Here is a 25401-nt window from a genome sequence, read left to right as displayed (position 1 = left end):
TCGGGAGCAATTTCCAAACGCCTGAAGGTACCACGTTCATCAGTACAAACAATAGCACATAAGTATAAACACCATGGGACCATGCAGCCGTCATACCGGTCAGGAAGGAGACGCGTTCTGTCTCCTAGAGATGAACATACTTTGGTGCGAGAAGTGAAAATCAATCCCAGAATAACATCAAAGGACCTTGTGAAGATGCTGGAGGAAACAGGTACAAAAGTATCTATATCCACAGTAAAACAAGTCCTATATCGATATAACCTGAAAGGCCGCTCAGCAAGGAAGAAGCCACTGCTCCAAAACCGCCATAAAAAGTCAGGCTACGGTTTGCAACTGCACATGTGGACAAAGATTGTACTTTTTGGCAAAATGTCCTCTGGTCTGATGAAACAAAAATAGAACTGTTTGGCCATAATGACCATCGTAATGTTTGGAGGAAAAAGGGGGAGGCTTGCAAGCTGAAGAAAACCATCCCAACTGTGAAGCACACTGGTGCACTTCACAAAATAGATGGCATCATGTGGGAGGAAAATTAGGTGCATATATTGAAGCAACATCTCAAGACATCAGTCAGGAAGTTAAAGCTTGGTTGCAAATGGGTCTTCCAAATGGACAATGACCCCAAGCATACTTCCAATTTGTGGCAAAATGGCTTAAGGAGAACAAAGTCAAGGTATTGGAGGGGCCATCACAAAGCCCTGACCTCAATCCTATAGAAAATGTGTGGTCAGAACTGAAAAAGCGTGTGCGAGCAAGGAGGCCTACAAACCTGACTCCGTTACACCAGCTCTGTCAGGAGGAATGGGCCAAAATTCACCCAATTTATTGTGGGAAGCTTGTGGAAGGCTACCCAAAACGTTTGACCCAAGTTAAACAATTTAAAGGCAACGCTACCAAATGCTAATCGAATGTATGTAAACTTCTGACTCACTGGGAATGTGATGAAAGAAATAAAAGCTGAAATAAATCATTCTCTCTACTATTATTCTGACATTTCACGTTCTTAAAATAAACTGGTGATCCTAACTGACCTAAGACAGGGAATTTTTATTAGGATTAAATGTCAGGAATTGTGAAAAACTGAGTTTAAATGTATGTGGCTAAAGTGTATGTAAACTTCCAACTTCAACTGTTTATACACTACCGTTCAAAAGTTCGAGGTCACTTAGAAATGTCCTTGATTTTGAAAGAAAAGCAAAGTTTTTGTCCATTAAAATAACATCAAATTGATCAGAAATACATTGTAGACATTGTTAATATTGTAAATTACTATTGTAGCTGGATACAGCTGTATTCTTATGGCGTACAGAGGCCCATTATCAGCAACCATCACTCCTGTGTTCCAATGGCACGTTGTGTTAGCTAATCCAAGTTTATAATTTGAAAGACTAATTGATCATTAGAAAACCCTTTTGCAATTATGTTAGCACAGCTGAAAACTGTTGTCCTGTTTAAAGAAGCAATAAAACTGGCAATAAAACTGTTCTGAGAAATGAAGGCTATTCCATGCGAGAAATTGCCAAGAAACTGAAGATCTCATACAACGCTGTGTACTACTCCCTTCACAGAACAGCACAAACTGGCTCTAACCAGAATAGAAAGAGGAGTGGGAGGCCCCGGTGCACAACTGAGCAAGGCGACAAGTACATTAGAGTGTCTAGTTTGAGAAACAGACACCTCACAAGTCCTCAACTGGCAGCTTCATTAAATAGTACCCGTCTCAATGCCTCTTCACTGTTGATGTTCAGACTAGTGTTTTGCGGGTACTATTTAAGGAAGCTGCCAGTTGAGGAATTGTGAGCCGTCTGTTTTTCAAACTACACATTCTAATGTACTTGTCCCCTTGCTCAGTTGTGCACCGGAGCCTCCCACTCCTCTTTCTATTCTGGTTAGAGCCAGTTTGCAATGTTCTTTGAAGGGAGTAGTACACAACGTTGTATGAGATCTTCAGTTTCTTGGCAATTTCTCGCATGGAATAGCCTTAATTTCTCAGAACAAAAATAGACTGACAAGTTTCAGAAGAATGTTCTTTGTTTCTGGCCATTTTGAGCCTGTAATCGAACCCACAAATGCTGATGCACCAGATACTCAACTAGTCTAAAGAAGACCAGCTTTTGCTTCTTTAGTTAGCACAACCGTTTTCAGCTGTGCTAACATAATTGCAAAAGGGTTTTCTAATGATCAATTAGCCTTTTAAAATGATAAACTTGGATTAGCTAACACAACGTGCCATTGGAACACAGGAGTGATGGTTGCTGATAATGCGCCTCTGTACGCCTATGTAGATAATCCATAAAAAATCAGCAGTTTCCAGCTACAATAGTCATTTACAACATTAACAATGTCTACACTGTATTTCTGATCAATTTGATGTTATTTGAATGGTCCAAAAATGTGCTTTTCTTTCAAAAACAATAACATTTCTAAGTGACCCCAAACTTTTGAATGGTAGTGTGTGTATATATATATATGTGTGTATATATATATATATATATATATATCTTTATATTTATATATATATATTTGTATGTCTATTAAAAACAGTCCAAGACAACATACCTACATGGATTCATTAAAGATAGAGAGGTGATAATGAATTAGGTGTGTGTGTGTGTGTGTGTGTGTGTGTGGTTGTGTGTGTGCACATTGTTGAATTTGTGCTTGTCTATGTGTGTGGGAGCATGTGCGTTTTGGAACGTTGACCCCGCCAGTCCAGAGCCTGTATATATGCACCCTGCCCAGTTCTGTGGTGTTCCACTACCAATCAATCCTGAACGGCATGGCTCCGATTAGTTCCACATTGCATGCTGAAATGGAGACACCTGGTCCCTTCTATCTACAAACAATTAACATGGTGCTGTTTGACAGGCATGGATAACACCCGAGCACGGCTATGGCATTACAGGAGACTTGAAGGGATTAGTAAGGTATGCCTACTACAAGGTCACTAATTAGACACAGTAACGCCAAAATCAATTCATGATTATGTTTCTTTTTTTATTTCAGTTCAGGTCATTTTAGAGGTCTTGTTGTCCCCTGCCTCAATAAGTATTTGAACTATTACGATTCACACTGCATCCTTGCCCACAACGATACTCTGTAGGCTTGCTTCACTTACCATTGAGAAGAGTTTTGAGGATCTTGGCCTAGACTGTAGCGTTTTCCTGTAGAAAACCCACCTCTAACATCTGTTCTGTACTTTCCTTCTCGACTCACAACAGAAGGAGCAGAAAGAGAATCCGTGAGCTGGGAGTTAGGCTAATCTATTGAATGTGACCTCTTTCCCTTAACTGTGTTAGGTTTTGAACAAACAGGGTAAAAACTCAAACGGACGACTAGAAAAAGCTCAAACCAAGTTTATTCAACACACTGGGTGCCTCAGCTGCAAGCACAACATATAAGTCACACTAGCACATATTTATACTTTCCAACTATTTTTTATTTGAACCTTTACTTAAATAGTGACAGCCTACCCTGGCCAAACCCTAACCCAATCGTGCACCGCCCTATGGGAATCCCAATCACAGCAGGATGTGATACAGCCTGGAATCAAACCAGGGTCTGTAGTGACGCCTCTAGCACTGAGATGCAGTGCCTTAGACCACTGCGCCACTTGGGACTAGGCGGAGTCTTCTCCTTGCATGTCTAAGATAAACAATCCTTCTCTGTTGCTAGGCAGAAACTCAGTTGGTTCCTCTTACTGGTATTGTCATGGCCCTGCCTAAGTCTAGGATCCTCATGGGCATGGAAGTGTGTGTGTATGGGACATGACTGTAGTCTGATGGTCTTCGGGGTGGCCCCTATGGCCCCCCCTCCCAGCAGTGTCTTCTCTCTTCAACTGTTGACATTCTTTAGAGTTGAGTTCCACATCCCTCATTGTCCTAGATCCACAGCAACTCGCCTGCCCTATCAGCAACTGAAACTAGACTGTTGCTCTTGGCCTCTTTCCTTAGAAATATGAATATTCAGCAATAACATGTTTGAACAGAATATGAACTTTCGTCATTTTCCCTTGTCTTTCTCAATAACTTTCCATACACAGAGTTCCTATTCACCCTTCATTGACCCCAACATATACATTCCTTATACATGTAAAGTCATCAATAAGTTGTAGCATGGTAACATGAATAGGTATATTTCAAGCCAGAATCCAACAACTGTTAAAGATATATATATATATATATTTTTTTAAATAATATTCAAACAGCATGATTATTTTGGAAGCGATACATGCATGTGGTCCCTGCAGGACTGTGAAGGTATTAAAAAGGGCAATGCTGGTAATTATTAATTTGGCCAAGTTAAGCTAGGCGTCCGTGGGGTACATTGGATTCGGTCCACAGGGTAAAATCCTCAAAAGGGCCCTAAACCCTCTGAGATTAGTGTGTTTGTGCGTGCGTGTGTGCGCGCGTGCGTGTGTGTGTGTGTCAATGATTAAACAAAGGTTGATCCCTGCGCATATCGTGTAACAGATATTTAGTGGTCTTTGTTGAGAAGAGTTTGAAGAAAAAACAGACTTCCATCCCAGTGAGCCATTGAGCCAGTGAGCCTTCACAATCAGCCTCCATGATGAGCTAACCCCCAAAAAGACACCATCCTCTCTGTTGCTTTTCCTCCACCTCCTCTTTTCTCTCATCACCCCCTCGCTCATTCTCTCTCTTCATACCTTCTCTGTGGATAGAGCGCCGCGATGAGTGACATTCTGCTTCACAGCCCATAAACTCAGTGTCTAAAACCAGCAAACGCTGAAAGAATGTTTTTTATTCAGAATACAAGAGGCCCTATGTGAAAGAGTTAGGGCCTCGTCGCCCCTCCCCTGCACTCAGTTATTTTGTTACTCTTTCCATCGCCTCTCTCTCTGCTGTGTGAGCGCGTCAGTGCAGTCAGGACTTGCCGACTGTCTCCCCTGCCGCGGAAATGCGGATCTCTTCCCAGAAATCCTATTAAATGGAACCGATTTTTATAAGAAAAGGATTTGCATTTAAAGCAATCCTCCCCCCTCACTGACACCCCCAGACATCATCCTCTGTGGCTTAATCCCACGATTATCCCCTTGAAGAGTTAAACAGGCATCTGAGTGACGCAGCTGTAATCTACAGGCCAATCGGCCTCTACTCCAGAAACACTTGCTCTCTCTCTCTCTCTCTCTCCTCTCTCCTCTCTCTCTCTCCTCTCTCTCTCTCTCTCTCTCTCTCTCTCTCTCCTCTCTCTGTCTCTCCCCCCTCTCTGTCTCTCTCTCTTCTCTCTCTCTCTCTCTCTCTCTCTCTCTCTCTCTCTCTCTCTCTCTCTCTCTCCTCTCTCTTGTTCTCTCCCCCCTCTCTGTCTCTCTCTCCTCTCTCCTCCTCTCCTCTCCTCTCTCCTCTCTCTCTCTCCTCTCTCTCTCTCTCTCTCTCTCTCTCTCTCTCTGTCTCTGTCTCTCCCCCTCTCTCCTCTCCCCTCTCTCATTCTCTCTCTGATGAAGTTGCCTCTGCAGACTGTGGCCTCGTCCTAGGCAGATTTTTCTGAGTGGGTATGGGTTGGTTATCAATTATATTTTAGTCAGAAATGAGATGTGATACACATGGAAATGTGTCAGGTGGACAGTAGTCTGGTGGACGGCAGTCTGGTGGACGGCAGTCGGGGGGACGGCAGTCTGGTGGACGGCAGTCTGGTGGGCGGCAGTCGGGTGGGCGGCAGTCTGGTGGACGGCAGTCGGGTGGACGGCAGTCGGGGGGACGGCAGTCTGGTGGACGGCAGTCGGGTGACCGGCAGTCGGGTGGACGGCAGTCGGGTGACCGGCAGTCTGGTGGACGGCAGTCGGGTGACCGGCAGTCTGGTGGACGGCAGTCGGGTGACCGGCAGTCTGGTGGACGGCAGTCTGGTGGACGGCAGTCTGGTGGACGGTAGTCGGGGTTGATGATGGGAATGAAACAGCCCACCACCACCCCTCTAAGCCATGCATCAATGTCAGTGACACGCTGACAGGCTGGCATGGGGCGAGGCAGGTGACCCTCGTGCTCTCCCCTGCTCCTCCACCCACACGCCACTCACTGTGAGAGGGAATGAGGCCACAGCCTATCAAATAGCACAGAGCCAGAGAATGACTCTTATGAAGAGGGTCATTCCTGCCAGAGGGTGTCAAGGAGAGACTGCTATCAAGTCAAGTAGAAATTAGAAATGGGCTGACAGAAAGTGAGAGGGTGTGTGTGTGTGTGTTTTAATGTGTGTGTGCAGTAGGTTCCCAACCTTTTCCAGTTACTGTACCACCAACTGAATTTAGCTCTGCCCGGAGTACCCCTGAATTACCCACTCATGTACATTTGACCAGTAAGCCTATGGTCTCATAAGTCTTCTGAAGTACTCAAGTCCTAGTACCCCTGAAGTACCCACTCATGTACATTTGACCAGTAAGTCCTAGTACCCCTGAAGTACCCACTCATGTACATTTGACCAGTAAGTCCTAGTACCCCTGAAGTACCCACTCATGTACATTTGACCAGTAAGTCCTAGTACCCCTGAAGTACACACTCATGTACATTTGACCAGTAAGTCCTAGTACCCCTGTTTGGGAACCACTGCAGTAAGTGATCTGTACCTGGCTGTGAGACAGAGGTGTGCTGTGATTCATACACACACACACACACACACACACACACACACACACACACACACACACACACACACACACACACACACAGAGCATTCACATTACATGTTCACACTAGTCATTTCATACAAGGTCTTATTTCAATTTGGAACCTAAAAACCTCTTCCAAAAGTGTTTAGTGCTTCAAACCCCCCTGTCTTAAGCCTGTAAGAACAGAGAACATTGGAAGGAAGATCTTGAGCTCTACCCCTCGATGTGTCTGTTTTTCCTTGGCTTGTGAAAGAGAGGGAGGAGGAGGTGTCAAATGAAAGAGGAGACTCATGGAAGTATTCTGTTGTATCTGGGCTTGGATGTGCAGATCTTTGGATGGTTTATTTAGGCTGTGTCTGTTGTGCCATTCAGACTGACTGTCCTCCAGCGTCAAGCTGTCCACCTCCCACTGCGGATTAGTCACTGAGTGTGTGTGTGTGTGTGTGTGTGCGTGCGTGCGTGCGTGCGTGTGTGTGTGTGAGGTATATCTGCATGTTTTCTCTTGTGAAAATAACTAAATACAGCTGTAATACAGTTTGTATTACTCTGTAACCAATCAGGAGCCAGCGTTGATGTGGTTAGTAAGGCAGACGTTAGCGATTGGAACCTGACAGTAGATGTTGGTCATATTATCTCTGCAGTCGATGTGTGTACTTTTGCGTCAGAGCACATTTGAGTGCGGGTGTAGAAGTGTGTGTGAGAGCTGACCTTTTCTTTGGTTTATGTCTCGGTCTTTAGTGTGCTGGAAGATCTCCCAGTTGGACTGACATGGAGATACATGCAAACCATTTTCTGTCCAGAGTTTCTTATGAGGATGAGACTTGAGTGATGGGGGGAGAGAAATGGGTCAAGATTGAACAACAGAACCACAAATAGGAAAAGAACCACTAAAACACACACAGTCAACATGCTGAAAGTATATGGAGATTGTTCACACTTTGAAAACAGTCCTGTAACTGGGACCAAAGTGTGTCTCCTTCAACACGATGATCATTGTGACCTAATCTTTATAAACTTGTTATAAACCCTTATAAACATAATGAGTTATCTCTGTCACATTTGTTACCATTGAGTCCCTATCAGTTAAACAGAAACAATTACAGAGAAACAAGACTTCCTTTGATTTGAGTTTGACTTAATCCTAAACCCTTTGTTCTAAACATCCACAGTGACACACACTGGTTTAGTTACGATGCCTATCAAACCATGCCAACTGTACCACTGTCTTTCCCTCAGTAGTCGGCGAGGCTCCTTGATCATGTAGAAAGCTGTTCCACTGTGTGTCTTTCTCTCCAGGGAAGGGAGGACTCGGAGCTTCTTTGTTCCACTCCAGCTCTCCTTAATTGGTCTTTTATGAAGTTTAATCTCACCCATAGCTCAGTGTCTTTTGTTAGCCGGGGAGGGATATGTGGGAAGTCATCTGGACTCTTTCAGATCACCCCTTTGGTGTGAGATTAGCTACAGAACTAAAATCCAACCAGGGAGAAGAAAAAACCCAGAACATTACTACTGTCAACTCTTGAACAATCTCAGCAATTAGCTCACTGCAACATGACATAAATGTTGAGTTAAAGCGGCAATATGTCACTTTTTGGGTGACCTGACCAAATTCACATAGAAATTAGAGTTATAAATCTGTTATTCTCATTGAAAGCAAGTCTAAGAAGCGGTAGATCTGTTCTATGTGCGCTATTTCTATGCTTCTCATTCATAAATTTAGTTTTGTGTCTTTTACTTTAGGTTTTGCACACCAGCTTCAAACAGCTGAAAATACAATCATTTTGGTTATGTAAAATATAATGAACAGTGGTTTAGATAGTACAATGATTCTCTACACTATACTTGCTTGTTTTGTCACATTAACTGAAACTAGGTGAACTATTAGAATTTTGATTGATTGTTAAAAACTTTTGTCTGTTGTGTGGAAATGCTGCTGTTTCTACTTCAATAAGTTCTGCTGTGGCACAGACATTTCAGCCACCTTATTAGAATGTTACCCAAAATTCCAGGCATTGAGTCAATTGTAACTTGCACATTTCTGAGCCCAAATGAATGCCAGACATGGAGGGTAGGTTTAATACACTTAATCCCCACTGCTAAGGTCAGCCATTTTGGTTCACAGCTGTGTTATTCAACTCTGGCTGGACACCCACACAGAAATGGACCCTGTCCAGTAGCCAGCTCCCTACAGTAACTGGGTCAGGTGATGTCCTGGGAGAGGGGAGAACAAGGACAGTAGTACCACCGGGCTGTTTGACATCCCTGAAGAGGAGTAGATGAGTTGGAGTAGGAATAAAGGAGGAAAACATTTGTCTTCGTCTTTCTCTCTCTCTTGCTCTCTCTCTCTCTCGTTCTCTCTCTCTCTCTCTTGCTCTCTCTCTCTCTCTCTTGCTCTCTCTCGCTCTCTCTCGTTCTCTCTCGTTCTCTCTCATGTATACAGGCTACATGTAGACAGTCACACAGGTCCATGCACTATCATACGGGGCCCTTATTATAAGATTAGAGAGTGAAGTGTAATGTTTTTCTCAGAGGGCCTCTCACTCCAGTAGGCCTGCTGAATGCACTGTGAGGATGTCAGTGGCCAGTCCATCACTCCTCAGCTCCCTTCAGACCAGGAGAGAAGCAGGAAACAGGAAGGAGGGGAGTGGGATTAGAGGAGAGGGGGAGACCTAATCTCACAGGCTCAACTTTATGTCAAACACACATAAACAGACACACATCAGGTTTTGAACATAAACTACAGATGTAGGATCTTAATTTGAGCCAGTTTGCTACAGCAGAAGAATAATCCTGCAGCAACAGGAAATGTGAATTACTGTGTGGATTATAATGAATGGACATTTTTCTAGGGGTTGATACATTTTTCATTACGGCAAATCAAGTCTGAAATTTCTACGTGGAAATTACAAACTTTAAAACCCTTTTAAAAACTCAAATACACTGCAAGTTTCCATTTCCTGCTGTGAAGGAAAATTCTCAGCAACAAAAGAGTGATCAAATTAAGATCTTTCATCTGTATTGTGATATATGACGCACACTCTTGTGCTTGCAGACACACACACACACACACACACACACACACACACACGAAGACTGCAAGGTGGTGTCTTGGTAGCCAAATGCCCTGATAAGCACCACTAGTCTTTTTTCATCTCTCCTTCTCTCCCTTCATCTGTTTCTGTCTGTCTCTCCCTCCCAGCACTCCCATAAATCCTTAACTTAGGTCAGCGCTGTCCAACACTCCTGCACTCTTCTCCCCACCCCTGACTTTCCCTTTCCCTCTCTTAGCATGTTCTCCCATCCTACCCTAACCAGAATCTCTGTTCTCTCCTTCTCAGCCACCTTCCCACTTTATCTCTTCTCTATCTCTCCTCGCTCCTTCTCTCTCTAGGCGTGTAGGGGGTAATTGGCACTCTGGGTTTCCTTAATTAAAGCAAGGGTCTAATTGTAGCCGATACAGAGCGAAGGCTCACAGGCCTATCATTTCCTTATGACACTCCAGAGCAGCCAGAGAGAGAGAGAGAGAGAGAGAGAGAGAGAGAGAGAGAGAGAGAGGAAAAGCGAGAGAGTGGAAGGGCAAGTAGCAGAGAGGTATAGAGGAAAGTGAAGACGTCGGTCTGTAATTAAAGAGAGGGTTTGTGTTCCAACTCTGAATAGGTTGGGTCATGCAGTAGCTATCATATTCAAGGTCACTTATTTAAAGACTGGAGACGTGGGTTTATTCACCTGCTGTGTGGAGTGGATGGAGTTGGAGTCTTTGGAACAGAGCTGGTAGTATGGTAGGATTCTTCTACTGTAGAGAGAGCCCTGTCCAGAGTCTTTACTGCTCTCTGAGGTGGTGGAAGTTCAGGAGTCTTTACTTCTCTCTGAGGTGGTGGAAGGTCAGGAGTCTTTACTGCTCTCTGAGGTGGTGGAAGGTCAGGAGTCTTTACTTCTCTCTGAGGTGGTGGAAGGTCAGGAGTCTTTACTTCTCTCTGAGGTGGTGGAAGGTCAGGAGTCTTTACTGCTCTCTGAGGTGGTGGAAGGTCAGGAGTCTTTACTTCTCTCTGAGGTGGTGGAAGGTCAGGAGTCTTTACTGCTCTCTGAGGTGGTGGAAGGTCAGGAGTCTTTACTGCTCTCTGTGGTGGTGGAAGGTCAGGAGTCTTTACTGCTCTCTGGGGTGGTGGAAGGTCAGGAGTCTTTACTGCTCTCTAGGGAGGTGGAAGGTCAGGAGTCTTTACTGCTCTCTGAAGTGGTGGAAGGTCAGGAGTCTTTACTGCTCTCTGGAGTGGTGGAAGGTCAGGAGTCTTTACTGCTCTCTGAAGTGGGGGAAGGTCAGGAGTCTTTACTGCTCTCTGAGGTGGTGGAAGGTCAGGAGTCTTTACTTCTCTCTGAGGTGGTGGAAGGTCAGGAGTCTTTACTGCTCTCTGTGGTGGAAGTTCAGGAGTCTTTACTTCTCTCTGTGGTGGAAGGTCAGGAGTCTTTACTTCTCTCTGAGGTGGTGGAAGGTCAGGAGTCTTTACTTCTCTCTGTGGTGGAAGGTCAGGAGTCTTTACTGCTCTCTGAGGTGGTGGAAGGCCAGGAGTCTTTACTTCTCTCTGTGGTGGAAGGTCAGGAGTCTTTACTACTCTCTGAGGTGGTGGAAGGTCAGGAGTCTTTACTGCTCTCTGTGGTGGAAGGTCAGGAGTCTACTGCTCTCTGTGGTGGAAGGTCAGGTGTCTTTACTTCTCTCTGTGGTGGAAGGTCATGAGTCTTTACTGCTCTCTGAGGTCGTGGAAGGCCAGGAGTCTTTACTTCTCTCTGTGGTTGAAGGTCAGGAGTCTTTACTGCTCTCTGAGGTCGTGGAAGGCCAGGAGTCTTTACTTCTCTCTGTGGTGGAAGGTCAGGAGTCTTTACTTCTCTCTGTGGTGGAAGGTCAGGAGTCTTTACTTCTCTCTGTGGTGGAAGGTCGGTAGTCTTTACTGCTCTCTGAGGTGGTGGAAAATCAGGAGTCTTTACTGCTCTCTGAGGTGGTGGAAGGTCAGGAGTCTTTACTGCTCTCTGAGGTGGTGGAAAATCAGGAGTCTTTACTGCTCTCTGAGGTGGTGGAAGGTCAGGAGTCTTTACTGCTCTCTAGTGTCCTGGAAGGTCAGGAGTCTTTACTGCTCTCTAGGGTCCTGGAAGGTCAGGAGTCTTTACTTCTCTCTGGGGTGGTGGAAGGTCAGGAGTCTTTACTTCTCTCTGGGGTGGTGGAAGGTCAGGAGTCTTTACTTCTCTCTGGGGTGGTGGAAGGTCAGGAGTCTTTACTGCTCTCTAAGGAGGTGGAAGGTCAGGAGTCTTTACTGCTCTCTGAGGTGGTGGAAAGTCAGGAGTCTTTACTTCTCTCTGAGGTGGTGGAAGGTCTGGAGTCTTTACTTCTCTCTCTGTGGTGGAAGGTCAGGAGTCTTTACTGCTCTCTAGTGTCCTGGAAGGTCAGGAGTCTTTACTGCTCTCTAGGGTCCTGGAAGGTCAGGAGTCTTTACTTCTCTCTGGGGTGGTGGAAGGTCAGGAGTCTTTACTTCTCTCTGGGGTGGTGGAAGGTCAGGAGTCTTTACTTCTCTCTGGAGTGGTGGAAGGTCAGGCGTCTTTACTTCTCTCTGGGGTGGTGGAAGATCAGGAGTCTTTACTTCTCTCTGGGGTGGTGGAAGGTCAGGAGTCTTTACTTCTCTCTGGAGTGGTGGAAGTCCAGGAGTCTTTACTTCTCTCTGGGGTGGTGGAAGGTCAGGAGTCTTTACTGCTCTTTAGAGTGGTGAAATGCCCAGAGTTTTTCTTCTCACTGGGGTGGTGGAAGGTCAGGAGTCTTTACTGCTCTTTAGAGTGGTGAAATGCCCAGAGTTTTTCTTCTCACTGGGGTGGTGGAAGGTCAGGAGTCTTTACTGCTCTTTAGAGTGGGGAAATGCCCAGAGTTTTTCTTCTCACTGGGGTGGTGGAAGGTCAGGAGTCTTTACTGCTTTTTAGAGTGGGGAAATGCCAGGATGAGGTACGGCTCCATCTTACAGGGATCAGTCTTTGGTCTACAAAAAGCAGCAGGCTGTGTGTCTGTGTGTGTGTGTGTGTGTGTGTGTGTGTGTGTGTGTGTGTGTGTGTGTGTGTGTGTGTGTGTGTGTGTGTGTGTGTGTGTGTGTGTGTGTGTGTGTCAGGGTTGGGCTCAAATCAGAATAGAATTGAGAATGTCTCGTTCTTGAAATGGAATTGAATTTGAATTGAGGTATTAAACAGGATACAGAATTGCAATTAGAATTTGAATGAATGGAAATAGAATTGAATTCAGTGGAATTAAATGAAATTCTATTCTATATTAGGTGTAGTCTATACAAATATACATCTTGTACATAAAACATCAAATATGTTGTTAATTACATGCATACAAAAATATTGTTGAAACAATTGGTTTTCCTGATAAAGGAAAATGAAAGCTGTATGTGAATAGTCTAATTTTAATTATATTTAGTTTCACCCTCAAGTTGACCCTAAAGCCTTCAAAAGAAGCCAAACAAAATAAATGGTTGTTGGAATTATACTGTAACTGGCTATTCTAAGCACTAAGGTTAAAAGAGGATTTTGTTTCCAGAGAAATGTGATATATTCTTTGGTATCTGGAAGTGTGACCTGTCAGATATAATTAAACTCTCATGTTATATGACTGACTGGAATTTATTTGAATTGTACTCAGTTAAATTCTTCTTCCTGTCACTCAAACTCAAATTCTATATCCTGTGACGTGTGGCCAAATCAATTTGAATTTTAGCTCATGAGTTGGATGGGAGTCAATTCCAATATTCTGAATTGATCCCAACCCTGCACGGTGCTATCTAGAACCTTAAAGGGTTCTTTGGTTGTCCCCATAGGAGAATCCTTTGAATAACACTTTTTGGTTCCAGGTAGAACCCTTTTGGAACCCTTTTTTCTAAGAGTGTGGTGTGTGTTTGTGTGTGTGTGTGTGTGTGTGTGTGTGTGTGTGTGTGTGTGTGTGTGTGTGTGTGTGTGTGTGTGTGTCTGTGCATGTGTGTGTGTTCGGTCAGTCCCAGTGTGTTCAGTCAGTCCCAGTGTGTTCAGTCAGTCCCAGTGTGTTCAGTCAGCCCCAGTGTGTTCAGTCAGTCCCAGTGTGTTCGGTCAGTCCCAGTGTGTTCAGTCAGTCCCAGTGTGTTCAGTCAGTCCCAGTGTGTTCAGTCAGCCCCAGTGTGTTCGGGCAGCCCCAGTGTGTTCAGTCAGTCCCAGTGTGTTCAGTCAGTCCCAGTGTGTTCAGTCAGCCCCAGTGTGTTCAGTCAGTCCCAGTGTGTTCGGTCAGTCCCAGTGTGTTCAGTCAGTCCCAGTGTGTTCAGTCAGCCCCAGTGTGTTCGGTCAGCCCCAGTGTGTTCAGTCAGTCCCAGTGTGTTCAGTCAGTCCCAGTGTGTTCAGTCAGTCCCAGTGTGTTCAGTCATCCCCAGTGTGTTCAGTCAGTCCCAGTGTGTTCAGTCAGTCCCAGTGTGTTCGGTCAGTCCCAGTGTGTTCAGTCAGTCCCAGTGTGTTCAGTCAGCCCCAGTGTGTTCAGTCAGTCCCAGTGTGTTCGGTCAGTCCCAGTGTGTTCAGTCAGTCCCAGTGTGTTCAGTCAGCCCCAGTGTGTTCGGTCAGCCCCAGTGTGTTCAGTCAGTCCCAGTGTGTTCAGTCAGTCCCAGTGTGTTCAGTCAGTCCCAGTGTGTTCAGTCATCCCCAGTGTGTTCAGTCAGTCCCAGTGTGTTCAGTCAGTCCCAGTGTGTTCGGTCAGTCCCAGTGTGTTCAGTCAGCCCCAGTGTGTTCAGTCAGCCCCAGTGTGTTCAGTCAGTCCCAGTGTGTTCAGTCAGTCCCAGTGTGTTCAGTCAGTCCCATCTCAATGATATCCTCCATTTACTGTTGGATGGGCTGTACTGTATCATATAGTTGTACATGTCTGTACATGCATATATATAAACCCTCAGACAAACACACACAGCATCCTGTCTCATAAAACATAATGATAGAGCAGTGATAAACACTGATTACACACACACACACCTCATACACACGGCTGCCGTACCGGGCTGTGCCTGGAGGGGGTGACTGCTTTGTTTCCGCTGTTCCTTATAAATGATCATCATAGGACATCAGCAGGAGCAGGTGAGGAATGGCACAGTGTGTATATGGGTGCGCACGTGACTCTATTCTAAAGTGGTGCACCAGTTACCACCATGAAGACGGTGTATAATTTGTTTTCCTGTGAACTTGAGGCAGAACACACACTGGGGAAACACCTAACCACCATACCTTCCCATTCCTCCATTCCTCCTTTCCTCCATTCCTCCATTCCCCCATTCCTCCATTCCTCCATTCCCCCATTCCTCCATTCCTCCATTCCCCAAGGTAGGAGTTATACTTTTTACACTCCTGTCTAAAGCTGAGAGCGACCCTGCTGCTCCCTACATCAGCCCTCATCCTCCCCCCTTCACCCGTCATCCTCCTCAACCCTTCACCCCTCATCCTCCTCCCCCCTTCGCCCCTCATCCTCCTCAACCCTTCACCCCTCATCCTCATCCTCCTCCCCCCTTCACCCCTCATCCTCCTCCCCCCTTCACCCCTCATCCTCCTCACCCATCATCCTCCTCAACCTCCTCACCCCTCATCCTCCTCACCCATCATCCTCCTCTATCTCCTCACCCATCATCTTCCTCACCCATCATCCTCCTCTATCTCCTCACCCATCATCTTCCTCACCCATCATCCTCCTCTATCTCCTCACCCCTCATCCTCCTCACCCATCATCCTCCTCAACCTCCTCACCCCTCATCCTCCTCACCCCTCATCCTCCTCTATCTCCTCACCCCCCCAACTCTCCTTGCCTCCTGGGTGTCCATCTCTTTATTCGGGGTGTTTGGCTGTGGTTATCAGCCCTCTGCAGCCTGCTAGTCCCAGGGAAGGATGGGAGAAGAGTGTAGTTGAGAGACAGAGGGAAGGAGGGAGAGAGAGAGGGAGGGAGATGCCAGGGCTCTCAGGGACTGTCAATGGAGATGGAGAAAGAGATAAGAGAAAGAGATAGAAGTGTTTAGCTCATCAGAGACAGGGAGGGAAGACTGTTAAAGCCAGGCACAGGTATCAAATGAGCCTCAGTGTAACAACAATCTGTCAAACCAGCAGGATTCTTATCAAATTGGACTTATTGATGGCATGATTCTGCTCTGTTCTAAAGACAGCTCACCCAGAGAACACACAAGTGATAGAAACCTTTCATTCTATCTTTCCAAAAGCAGACTGTGCCAGAGAGTGTACCAAGATAGATCAAAGTAATTCCCTTTTGAGACAAAGGCAGGGTAGGGTGAGAGAGAGGAAGGAAGGAATTGAAGAGATAAAGAGAGATTTTGGTATTTGTGCATGGTGCTCTGAGGAGGTGTAATCATAGATCAAAGGAAGCCTGGTAGTGGGGAGACGATGTGGGCACGGCTGGGGATGGTCATGTGACTGGCTTACCTGCAGACAGCCTGACCCCTGAGAAGGACCCCTGCAGGGAAACCCCTTAGGGATGGACAAACAGGACATGGTTTTAAAACACACCACTGGGCTTCAGATGGAAGGAAACCTCATCCCATCAATAACTAATGGTCAGCTCACAATACAGAAGCGAGCCAGTCTACTGAGGAATGGCTGGGGGAAGAGACATTTTCACAGGAAAATAAATCATTTCACTTCTGCTTGCCTGTGATATTTCTGCATTGTTCCTCTTCCGTTCTCAATCCGTATTGAATTACTCAATCATAGCAGAAATGTTCTGGCTGTAAAAGAGCTGGTATTCGGCCGACGCTTCAGGAGATTACACAAAATCATTTCATTTTTAATCACAGCTCACGGCTGGAGGGGTGTGCATGTTGTTCAGTAGGTGTAGGCGCAATACAAGCCTGTTTGTGTGTGCACTGTGAATACATGAGAGTGAGCTTGAGTGTTGTGTTGTGTATGTGAATTTGGAATTTCCCCTTGTTCCCACAGCTAGTCCCAATGCCCCCCTCTCCCCCTGAGGACAGAGAGGTTTCTCAGCAGGTTATTTTAATCTAGAAACAAGGGGGAGGCATTAAGCCAGACCTGTATGATACTGACCACAGACATGGAGGGAGGGAGGGAGGGAGGGAGGGAGGGAGGGAGGGAGGGAGGGAGGGGAAAGAACAGGGTCTATTTGGCACAGAACTCTGTTTCTCACTGTCTAATGTCCCTCTCAGTAGTGACATATCATTAACCTCCCCCCTCCCCCTCGTTACATTGAAGCAGCGGGTATAGCTAGAGCTACTGGATTTATACATGACACAGTTCTACTGCCTCAAACGACTGAACACGGGGAGCACTGTGACAGTGTGTATATCTGTATTACAATGTCTCTGGGTCTACTGTTGAAGTGTGTGTGTCCTTAGCATGTTGTTACATGTCTGTCTTCACAGAGGTCCTGATGAACACTAAGACAGAGACGTCAGATCTCAGATGGACCGTCTACTCCCATGACAACCCTCAGGTGTGTATACTGACCCCAAATGGATCCTCTGATTGTCTTCTACTTTCTTTCTGGGAAAAAGTCTGTCCTCTCCTCAGCTCCTCTGATCCTCCGGGACCCGGAAACCGAGGTTGAGTGTCAATTTGTTAGTAGGTGAACGGAGGGCTATGCTCCCTCCTCGATTATCTACTTCGGCAGAGGATTCACAAGAGCAAAACAAGTTGAGATTCTCTCTCTCTCTCTCTCTCTCTCTCTCTCAAATTTCAATTTAAGGGGCTTTATTGGCATGGGAAACATACACACACACAGCAAGTGAAATAGATAATAAACAGAAGTGAAACAAAGAATAAAAAATGAACAGTAAACATTACACTCACAAAAGTTCCAAAATAATAAAGACATTTCAATTGAAAAGTTCCAAAATAATAAAGACATTTCACATCATATTATGTCTATATACAGTGTTGTAATGATGTGCAAATAGTTAAAGTACAAAAGGGAAAATAAATAATCATAAATATAGATTGGATTTACAATGGTGTTTGTTCTTCACTGGTTGCCCTTTTCTCGTGGCAACAAGTCACACGTCTTGCTGCTAGATACGGGAGTTGATCAAAATTGGATTTGTTTTCGAATTCTTTGTGGTTCTGTGTAATCTGAGGAAAATACAGTTGAAGTCGGAAGTTTACATACACCTTAGCCAAATACATTTAAAATCAGTTTTTCACAATTCCTGACATTTAATGATAGTATAAATTCCCTGTCTTAGGTCAGTTTGGATCACCACTTTATTTTAAGAATGTGAAATGTCAGAATAATAGTAGAGAGAATTATTTATTTCAGCTTTTATTTCTTTCATCACATTCCCAGTGGGTCAGAAGTTTACATACACTCAATTAGTATTTGGTAGCATTGCCTTTAAATTGTTTAACTTGGGTCAAACGTTTTGGGTAGCCTTCCACAAGCTTCCCACAATAAGTTGGGTGAATTTTGGCCCATTCCTCCTGACAGATCTGGTGTAACTAAGTCAGGTTTGTAGGCCTCCTTGCTCGCACACGCTTCTTCAGTTCTGCCCGCACATTTTTTATAGGATTGAGGTCAGGGCTTTGTGATGGCCACTCCAATACCTTGACTTTGTTGTCCTTAAGCCATTTTGCCACAACTTTGGAAGTATGCTTGGGGTCATTGTCCATTTGGAAGACCCATTTGCGACCAAGCTTTAATTTCCTGACTGATGTCTTGAGATGTTGCTTCAATATATCCACATAATTTTCCTACCTCATGATGCCATCTATTTTGTGAAGTGCACCAGTCCCTCCTGCAGCAAAGCACCTACACAACATGATGCTGCCACCCCCGTGCTTCACGGTTGGGATGGTGTTCTTTGGCTTGCAAGCCTCCCCCTTTTTCCTCCAAACATTACGATGGTCATTATGGCCAAACAGTTCTATTTTTGTTTCATCAGACCAGGGGACATTTCTCCAAAAAGTACAATCTTTGTCCCCATGTGCATTGGCAAACCGTAGTCTGGCTTTTTTATGGCGGTTTTGGAGCAGTGGCTTCTTCCTTGCTGAGCGGCCTTTCAGGTTATGTCGATATAGGACTCGTTTTATTGTGGATATTGTAACGTTCGTCGTTATAGAGGGACCAAGGCGCAGCGGAGGTTTGGTTCATCATCATTTTTATTTAGAACGGTGAACCAGCAAAACAATAAACGATACCATGAACGAACAGCTTCACAGGCTACGAATAGCAATGCAAATACAATTCCCCACGAACAGCGTGGGGGAAAATGAACTTAAATGAGATCCCAATCAGAGACAACTAGCGACAGCTGTCTCTGATTGGGAAGACAGAAACCAACATAGAAATACTCCCCAATAGAGCCAACACAAGGCTCCAACGCAAAACAGAAAACAAACACAGGAAAACCACCCAACATAAACCACCCTGACCCAAAACACCTGAGTTCACCCGGTCAGGGCGTGACAGTACCCCCCCCCTCAACGGTGCGTACTCCCGGCGCACCAAACTTAAGTCTATTAGGGGGGGGAATCCGGGTGGGCGCCTCACCGTCGGTGGAGGCTCTGGCCCCGGGCGTGTTCTCCCCCCCGCCTCCACCTTAGCCCTACCCCTCTGGCCCGGACTGGACCACTGTGGAGCGGCATGCCCAGGCTCTGGAGCGGAGCCGTCGCCCGGAACAGGATTGGGCACCGGTGGACCGGACCCGGGCCGTGCCGGACTGGGAACACGCACCACTGGTTTGGTGCGGGCAGCAGGGACGGGCCGGACAGGACTGGGGACACGCACCACTGACTTGGTGCGGGGAGCAGGGACGGGCCGGACAGGACTGGGGACACGCACCACTAACCTGGTGCGGGGAGCAGGAACGGGCCGGACAGGACTGGGAACACGCACCTCTGACTTGGTGCGGGGAGCAGGAACGGGCCGGACAGGACTGGGGACACGCACCACTAACCTGGTGCGGGGAGCAGGGACGGGCCGGACAGGACTGGGGACACGCACCACTAACCTGGTGCGGGGAGCAGGGACGGGCCGGACAGGACTGGGGACACGCACCACTAACCTGGTGCGGGGAGCAGGGACGGGCCGGACAGGACTGGGGACACGCACCACTAACCTGGTGCGGGGAGCAGGGACGGGCCGGACAGGACTGGGGACACGCACCACTGACTTGGTGCGGGGAGCAGGAACGGGCCGGACAGGACTGGGGACACGCACCACTAACCTGGTGCGGGGAGCAGGAACGGGCCGGACAGGACTGGGGACACGCACCACTAACCTGGTGCGGGGAGCAGGGACGGGCCAGACAGGACTGTGAACACGTACTGGTGCACTGAAGCGTGGAGCCGGTTTAGCCACTCGTCCTGGCTGGATGCCCATCCTAGCACGGCATGTGCTGGGCATGTCCACCGGACGTACCGGGCTGTGCGGGCGCACTGGCGACACATCGCGCAACTCCGCTTCCCGTGGCCTGGAGCGGGGAGCAGGGACGGGCCGGACAGGACTGTGGACACGCACCGTGGGCTTGGTGCGGGGAGCAGGGACGGGCCAGACAGGACTGTGAACACGTATAGGTGACCTGTAGCGTGGAGCTGGTTTAGCCACTCGTCCCGGCTGGATTCCCATCTTAGCACGGCATGTGCTGGGTCTGTCCACCGGACGCACTGGGCTGTGCGGGCGCACTGGCGACACAGCGCGCAACTCCGCATACCAGGGCTCCTCCTCCAGATCTTCCCTCTGCAGGTCCTCAATCAACTGCCTCATCCTCGTCTCTTCCTCCGCCGTCATCCCCCACGAGAGCAGTGGTCTGGGCTCTTCCTCTGCCCTACCGGACCACCCCATTAGCCCCCCCCCAAAATTTTCTTGGGGCTGTTTTCCGGGCCTCCTCGACCGCCGCCTGCGACTCCGTCTACCGGCTGGCTTTTCCTCCTCGACCTGGGAGTCCGTCCGCCAGGGTCCTTTCCCCGACATGATCTCCTCCCAGGTCCAGAACTCCTTTCCCTCGCGAGCCCATCTCTCGCGCTCCTTTTCCTCCCGCTGCTTGGTCCTGGTTCGGTGGGGAATTCTGTAACGTTCGTCGTTATAGAGGGACCAAGGCGCAGCGGAGGTTTGGTTCATCATCATTTTTATTTAGAACGGTGAACCAGCAAAACAATAAACGATACCATGAACGAACAGCTTCACAGGCTACGAATAGCAATGCAAATACAATTCCCCACGAACAGCGTGGGGGAAAATGAACTTAAATGAGATCCCAATCAGAGACAACTAGCGACAGCTGTCTCTGATTGGGAAGACAGAAACCAACATAGAAATACTCCCCAATAGAGCCAACACAAGGCTCCAACGCAAAACAGAAAACAAACACAGGAAAACCACCCAACATAAACCACCCTGACCCAAAACACCTGAGTTCACCCGGTCAGGGCGTGACAGATATAGATATGTTTGTACCTGTTTCCTCCAACATCTTCACAAGGTCCTTTGCTGTTGTTCTTGGATTGATTTGCACTTTTCACACTAAAGTACGTTCATCTCTAGGAGACGGAACGCGTCTCCTTCCTGAGCGGTATGACGGCTACGTGGTCCCATGGTGTTTATACTTGCGTACTATTGTTTGTACAGATGAACGTGGTACCTTCAGGCGTTTGGAAATTGCTCCCAATGATGAACCAGACTTGTGGAGGTCTACACATTTTTTTCTTGGCTGATTTCTTTTGATTTTCCCATGATGTCAAGCAAAGAGGCACTGAGTTTGAAGGTAGGCCTTGAAATACATTCACAGGTACACCTCCAATTAGAGGTCGACCGATTATGATTTTTCAACGCCGATACCGATTATTGGAGGACCAAAAAAAGCAGATAACGATTAATGCCGATTTGTGTCCAATTAATCAATATATATATATGTAATAATGACAATTACAACAATACTGAATGAACAATGAACACTTATTTTAACTTAATATAATACATCAATAAAATCTATTTAGTCTCAAATAATGAAACATGTTTAATTTGGTTTAAATAATGCAAAAACAAAGTGTTGGAAAAGAAAGTAAAAGTGCAATATGTGCCATGTAAAAAAGCTAACGTTTAAGTTCCTTTTAACATGAGTCTTCAATATTCCCAGATAATAAGTTTTAGGTTGTAGTTATTATAGGACTATTTCTCTCTATACCATTTGTATTTTATATACCTTTGACTATTGGATGTTCTAATAGGTACTTTAGTATTGCCAGCCTAATCTCGGGAGATGATAGGATTGAAGTCATAAACAGCGCAATGCTTGAAGCATTGCGAAGAGCTGCTGGCAAACGCAGTAAAGTGCTGTTTGAATGAATGCTTACGAGCCTGCTGCTGCCTACCACCGCTCAGTCAGAATGGTCTATCAAATCATAGACTTAATTATATATAATAACACACAGAAATACAAGCCATTAATATGGTCAAATCTGGAAACTATTCTTTCGAAAACAAAACGTTTATTCTTTCAGCTTTTTTCGCAAATGCGCTTTTGTTAAATCATCCCCCGTTTGGCGAAGTCGGCTGTCTTTGTTAGGAAGAAATGGTCTTCACACAGTTCGCAACGAGCCAGGTGGCCCAAACTGCTGCATATACCCTGACTCTGTTGCACAGAACGCAAGAGAAGTGACACAATTTCCCTAGTTAAAAGAAATTCATGTTAGCAGGCAATTTTAACTAAATATGCAGGTTTAAAAATATATACTTGTGTATTGATTTTAAGAAAGGCGTTGATGTTTAGGTACACATTGGTGCAACGACAGTCCTTTTTTCATGAATGCGCTTGTTAAATCACCCGTTTGGCGAAGTAGGCTATGATTCAATGATAAATTAACAGGCACCGCATCGATTATATGCAACGCAGAACAAGCTAGATAAACTAGTAATATCATCAACCATGTGTAGTTAAGTGATTATGTTAAGATTGATTGTTTTTTATAAGATACTTTTAACGCTAGCTAGCAACTTACCTTGGCTCCTTGCTGCACTCACATAACAAGTAGTCAGCCTGCCACGTAGTCTCCTCGTGGAGTGCAATGTAATCGGCCATGATCAGTGTCCAAAAATGCAGATTACCGATTGTTATGGAAACTTGAAATAGGCCCTAATTAATCGGCCATTCCGATTAATCGGTCGACCTCTACCTCCAATTGACTCAAATGATGTCAATTAGCCTATCAGAAGCTTCTTGTAACGCGGGTCGTATAAAGGGGAGCAAGGCGCAGCGTGTATAGTGCTCATATTCACTTTTATTATGAAGACACTAGAACACAACAACAAAATGACCAACAACAGTTCCATCGGGTGAACATACACTAAACAGAAAACAACCCACAAAACCCAGGAAGAAAAACCCATACTTAAATATGATCTCTAATCAGAGGCAACGAGGATCAGCTGCCTCCAATTAGAGATCAACCCAAACAATCCCAACATAGAAATAGAAAACATAGAACACAAAAACACCCCCTGTCACGCCCTGACCTACTCTACTATAGAAAATGACATCTTACTAGGATCAGGACGTGACAGTACCCCCCCCCCCAAAGGTGCAGACTCCGAATGCAACAAATTCAAACCCAACAAAACAACCACAAAATCCAAAGGGAGGGTAGGGAGGGTGACAATGCAACACCGAGAACCTTCATCTTCTCCCGATCCTCCAGCAACGGAGGTGGCTCTGGCTCAGGGCGAAACCTCCATTCCGCCCATAGATTCCTCTGCTTCTGTAACATAAGCCTGTGGATCATTATTGGAGGAATCGGATTGTAGATCCTTACTGGAATCACTGTGCTGTAGACCACTACTGGAGGTTCCGACCTCCAAGCCGCTGCTGGAGGATCTTGGCTGCAGACCGCCGCTGAAGGCTCCGGGCTGCAGACCGCTGCTGGAGGCTCCGGACTGAGGAGGGTCTCTGGAGGCTCCGGACTGAGGAGGGTCGCTGGAGGCTAGAACTTAAACATAGAAATATAAAACATCGAAAAACACAAAAACACCCCCTGCCACGCCCTGACCTACTCTACTATAGAAAATGACATCTTACTAGGATCAGGACGTGACACTTCTAAAGCCATGACATCATTTTCTGGAATTTTCCAAGCTGTTTAAAGGCATAGTCAACATAGTCTATGTAAACTTATGGCCCACTGGAATTATGATACAGTGAATTATAAGTGAAATAATCTGTCTGTAAACAATTGTTAGAAAAATTACTTGTGTCATGCACAAAGTAGATTTCATAACCGACTTGCCAAAACTATAGTTTGTTAACAAGAAATTTGTGGAGTTGTTGAAAAACAAGTTTTAATGACTCCAACCTAAGTGTATGTAAACTTCCCACTTCAACTGTATGTGTCTCTCATATGGTCATACATTTGGCAGGAGGTTAAAGGTGCAGTTCAGTTTCCATCTCATTTTGTGGGCAGTGTGCACATAGCCTGTCTTCTCTTGAGAGCCACTCTCTCTCACTCTCTCTCTCTCTCTCTCTCTCTGTAGACCTTGGGTCCATCCAATCCTGGGTCCATCCTCCTACCTTTGAACTCTCTTTATACCCTGTATACCTACTATATAATGATGTTTCATTGATGGTATTGCTATCTAACCATCTCTGCTCCTCACTTCCCGCCCTCTGTCTCAGTGGGAGGAGGTGAGTGGTCTGGACGAGGAGAACAACAGTGTGAGGACCTATCAGATTTGCCAGATGGACGGCGCCTCCAGCCATTGGCTGCGCAGCGGGCTGATCCAGCGGCGGGGAGCGTCCCAGGTGTACGTGGAGCTGCGCTTCACCATGATCGAGTGTTCATCCAGAGTCACACACCACCGCAGCTGCAAGGAGACCTTCAACCTCTTCTACTACCAGGCCGACACCGACGAGGCTACACCCACTCACCCATCCTGGATGGAGAACCCCTATACCAAGGTACACAGCTACTGTACACACACACACACATCAACAGTCAACAACAAAACCCTCCTCGATGGAGAGAACCCATACATCACGGTCAACAGCTGTACACATGCTGACATACACAGCTGCCCTGGATGGACAACACCTACACTGAACACACACGGACCCACTGGAATGGGAGCTCTTCAAGTAGACTTTTGGGATGTTGAATTCTATGTAGAGATATTACTTCCTGTGTTTGTGTTGACCGTATGCCTCTCCCTCCTGTCATCCTGTAGGTGGACACAGTGGCTGCAGACTTCCTGCTGAGGAAGGGCGGGGAGCGTAAGTTCAATGTGAAGACCCTGCGGCTGGGGCCTCTGTCTAAGAGGGGCTTCTACCTGGCCTTCCAGGCCCAGGGAGCCTGCATGGCCCTGCTGTCTGTCAGGGTGTTCTTTAAGAAGTGTCCCGCCCTGGCCAGCTCCCTGTCCTCCTTCCCTGAGACCGTGCCCCGCACCCTGGTGCAGGAGGCCCAGGGGGTGTGTGTGGACAACGCTGCCCAGCAGGGGCCCCGGCCACGCCCACCTAAACTCTTTTGTGGAGAGGACGGCCAATGGGTGGGCCAGCCCACTACGTCCTGTGGCTGTCTGCCCGGGTACGAGCCCGCCGACGGACACACCCGCTGCTCAGGTAAGGGGGGGTTGGAAGGCAAGACAGGATAATATGCTGTCTCTTCTGTTTAGATGGGAAGCTATTCTCTCTGACCTTTTACTCTCTCTCTCTCTCTCTCTCTCTCTCTCTCTCTCTCTCTCTCTCTCTCTCTCTCTCTCTCTCTCTCTCTCTCTCTCTCTCTCTCCTCCTCGTCTCTCTCTCTCTCTCTGTCCTTTTACT

General features: G+C 46.6%; 1 protein-coding gene across 1 annotated transcript in view; it reads left to right on the top strand.

Moving 5' to 3' along the window:
- Nucleotides 1-25200, top strand: part of LOC115189913 (ephrin type-B receptor 4) — a gene marked incomplete at its 3' end in the record, with an annotated part of 30512 nt that extends 5312 nt beyond the window's left edge. The window contains 3 exon segments of the mRNA XM_029748417.1: nucleotides 17026-17096; nucleotides 24262-24543; nucleotides 24810-25200. Coding sequence (XP_029604277.1) covers nucleotides 17026-17096; nucleotides 24262-24543; nucleotides 24810-25200 — 744 coding nt within the window.
- Nucleotides 25201-25401: the final 201 nt, after the last annotated feature.

Source organism: Salmo trutta, unplaced genomic scaffold (assembly GCF_901001165.1).
Source record: "Salmo trutta unplaced genomic scaffold, fSalTru1.1, whole genome shotgun sequence".
In the NCBI taxonomy this organism is placed as follows: domain Eukaryota; kingdom Metazoa; phylum Chordata; class Actinopteri; order Salmoniformes; family Salmonidae; genus Salmo; species Salmo trutta.
The sequence above is the reverse complement of the archived record's forward strand: the minus strand, read 5'-3'. Positions and strand labels throughout refer to the sequence as shown.